Source organism: Mercenaria mercenaria, chromosome 3 (assembly GCF_021730395.1).
Source record: "Mercenaria mercenaria strain notata chromosome 3, MADL_Memer_1, whole genome shotgun sequence".
NCBI classification, from domain to species: Eukaryota; Metazoa; Mollusca; class Bivalvia; order Venerida; family Veneridae; genus Mercenaria; species Mercenaria mercenaria.
Genome location: NC_069363.1, coordinates 103,093,519 through 103,096,604, shown reverse-complemented (window position 1 = coordinate 103,096,604; position 3,086 = coordinate 103,093,519). Strand labels below are relative to the sequence as shown.

Sequence of the window (3,086 nt, the reverse complement as noted above, 5' to 3'; positions counted from 1 at the left end):
TACGATACGATATGGTTTTATTGTAATACAAGGCCTCCGGTCCAAAATACAAATAACATTACTTCAGATTTAAGGTAACATTATAAACAAACATACATTAAAACAATATTTCTAGGTAAATGTAAATACAATGTACATGTTATTACCTTAGGCGCAATGTTGCTAACCTTTGTAATACAAAAAATTACGCAAAAAACATTTTGATACAAAACATAGTAACATTTGATGATTGTGCAAGTTACAAGTTACTGTCTCTAAGTTCAAACATCTGTGCAGTCTGATCAAGATCTGCACTGTCCGCCATTCAGTTCGTATCTATTTGGTTAACATCTCTTATAAGAGATAATGATACTGTCCAAATGAATGAAGGACACGTTCATTATAGAAATTTAGCAGGTAAGGGTTAATCTGAATTTATTATCGTAGTTAAAGTTGTTCTAACCATGCCATCTGTAGATCAACTGTACATTTCCATGAGAAAAAAAACCCCATCACATCTACATCTAGGTGTTGAATATAATCTTTGGCTAGCTATTTGTTGAAAAGTTTCAAAAATGCATATAAAAACTTCACATGATGGTTAACATGTAGCTAACAGTCCAAATTTATACATAGACAAAGACGAATATATCTTTTAAAGTTGACATGTTCGGCTTAAAATTTGACGGTGAATAGAATGTAGTATTATAACATCAACATAGCACTACCCATTTGTAACAAATGTCTTCACTAGCTGTGTTACATTTTTACGTCATGAAGGACATAAATACAGTTTTAGTTCTTCTAAATGAGACCGTAATACTTCCGGTGGTAATAATGTATAGAAATGCGGATATTCATTTTTCGGATCACTGTTTTGCCACCCAAGGTATTTGATACCTCTCCAACGTGAAAAGGCCTTAAAATGTTTTAAGAAACCCCAGTAATTTGGAAAAGTTTCAAATACAGCCGCATGTTGTGGTAAAAACATCACATGTGACATTCCAGCCCCGTGCATACCGATCAACAGGTCCGTATTTGTAAATAAGTTCACTTGCTGTTGCATATCCATTTCTTCAAGTATCACAGCTTTTATTGAATGACTCGGAAAAACATCTTGTACAGTCTGAAGTATTTCTTCTTCATTTTTAAACTTCCTATGAACCAATCCCCCCGTTTCGTTCTGTCTTTCAGGATGAGTCATGTAATCTTTACGCCATATAATAGTTACATGTAAATGTCCACAATTTAGTGCTTTTTGTTCGTTTACGCCAAAAGATCCAATGAAAAAACTGTAAAAATCATTCATATATGGGAGTATATTCAAGTTATGAAAATTCATTGGACTTTCGTAGCCAATTACGTTCCAAATCAGGTTTCTGAACACAACTTCCGGTGACAGTTCCGAATATCTACTCACGTTACCAAAAAGTGTATCCCATGTGTCGTCCATTAAACCACGTGGTCTGTCGTCCATAAATAAGATATTCACATGTTTAGGATCTAATCTAAGTAATTTTGTTACAATAAATACATTGTACCATTCACACAATGTATGATAAAGATTGTGTGCCTCATATCTCATGACAGCAATGGTGGCTGTATCAATGGCCGACTTTTGAAATTTCGATAACTCAGAATATGGAAACATTCCTAACTGTTTCATCCATTCCTTCAGTATGGTTCCCTCCTTACCGTAGTTAAAGTTATATGCTGGTATTTTATTCTCACAAGGTATTGAAAAAGTCTTTGTAGTTTTATCGACACGAGCATAACGAAGCCACACGAATTCGTGTCCATATCCGGTAAAATAAGTGCGACATCCGGTGGTCGGGTTCTCCAGCCATTTATTAACATCAATGACAGTCTTCTCGGTGTATTTAGGACGGTTCACCAGCACGTAGATTATTAAGAGCAGTCCTATGACACAGATTGTCAGAAGCGTACGGTATCGTCTGGAAACTCCGAGCTTGGACAGATTTAGCAACATTACCATCAGTTATTATTCCTGTTTGAATATATAGAAAATGTACCCGATTATTCCTAGAAACACACACGAAAATGCAACATTCCATTCATGCATGCGATGCTATATTCGTATATTCATTATTTCGATGCTCTTAATTCAATATAACAAGCCTCTATCAGAATCAATACTTAAAGATAATTGTTCAGCGGTTTGTTTGAATACCGCGCTGGTTGTTCCCACTGTGTGTATAGAATTTGTCATAAATAGTTTAAACAGCAATAAAGTGACAAAGACTTTTGAAAGTTTAATAAACACCGAATATAAAATATTTAAGCAAATTTACTTAGTATCGTATTACAGGTATTTGGATTCTTTGAACAAATTATTCTGCTATAGGATATTTACATGTTCATGGACCACTTGCTTAAAGTGCATTAATTTCACTTAAACTGGTATTGTTAGTTTACGTGAAACTAGCACTGGTGTTCCATGAGCACTATGATCACAGGATTTCCCTGACCCCTGTGCAAGAAAGATGACTGTTCATCAACCTCCGACTACTCCGATTATAAGCCAAGCTGGAAGTGATCACATGACCCCTGATTACTAACATTAGAAGAGTATCAGGGGTGTTCCCGACCACCGAGCAAATAAGATTATACAGTTAGATATTCCCCGAATACAGACAACGATTTATCTCATTATGTTTTAAAAACATTCTTGAAAGTCAGGCAGGCTAATGAATCAACGAATATGACGACATTCTTTGATAAACTCTGTGTATATTTAAAATTGTGAATATTTAGTCTAATGTTACGCTGTCTGGCAGGATGACTAGATCACAAATCTTTAAAGTTTTCTTAAAAGTAAAAACCTGTACGACTTACCTATCGCTCTTAACATCTCTGTATATCTGGTTTGCTCACCTGTAAATCTCAATTCATATTTTTTTTTATTGAAACACCGTTAAAAATCCTCAGTTTTGTTGAAACATTAACAAATACCAGTCAATATTTTATTGTAAATTAGCCTGTATCACAGGTAAAGTAGTGGGTACTTGCAATATGGCGTGTTATCTATCAACTTGACCTTTAATGTCGTTATCAATGTTTGAACAGCCTAAAAGATACTAGTAAAG

At 34.7% G+C, this 3,086-nt stretch overlaps 1 protein-coding gene across 1 annotated transcript; it reads right to left on the bottom strand.

Annotated features, from left to right (window-relative positions):
- Nucleotides 1–3,086, bottom strand: LOC123523772 (uncharacterized). The gene is made up of 2 exons (XM_045301419.2): nt 2,836–3,086; nt 1–1,987 (listed from the first exon to the last, which is right to left on the bottom strand). Exon 2 carries the CDS (start codon nt 1,973–1,975, stop codon nt 752–754), a length of 1,224 nt encoding a protein of 407 aa, XP_045157354.1. The 5' UTR covers nt 1,976–1,987; nt 2,836–3,086; the 3' UTR covers nt 1–751.

Coding starts and splice junctions, on each gene's coding strand:
- LOC123523772 (XM_045301419.2), bottom strand. CDS start 1,975: ATGGTAATGTTGCTAAATCTGTCCAAGCTCGGAGTTTCCAGACGATAC.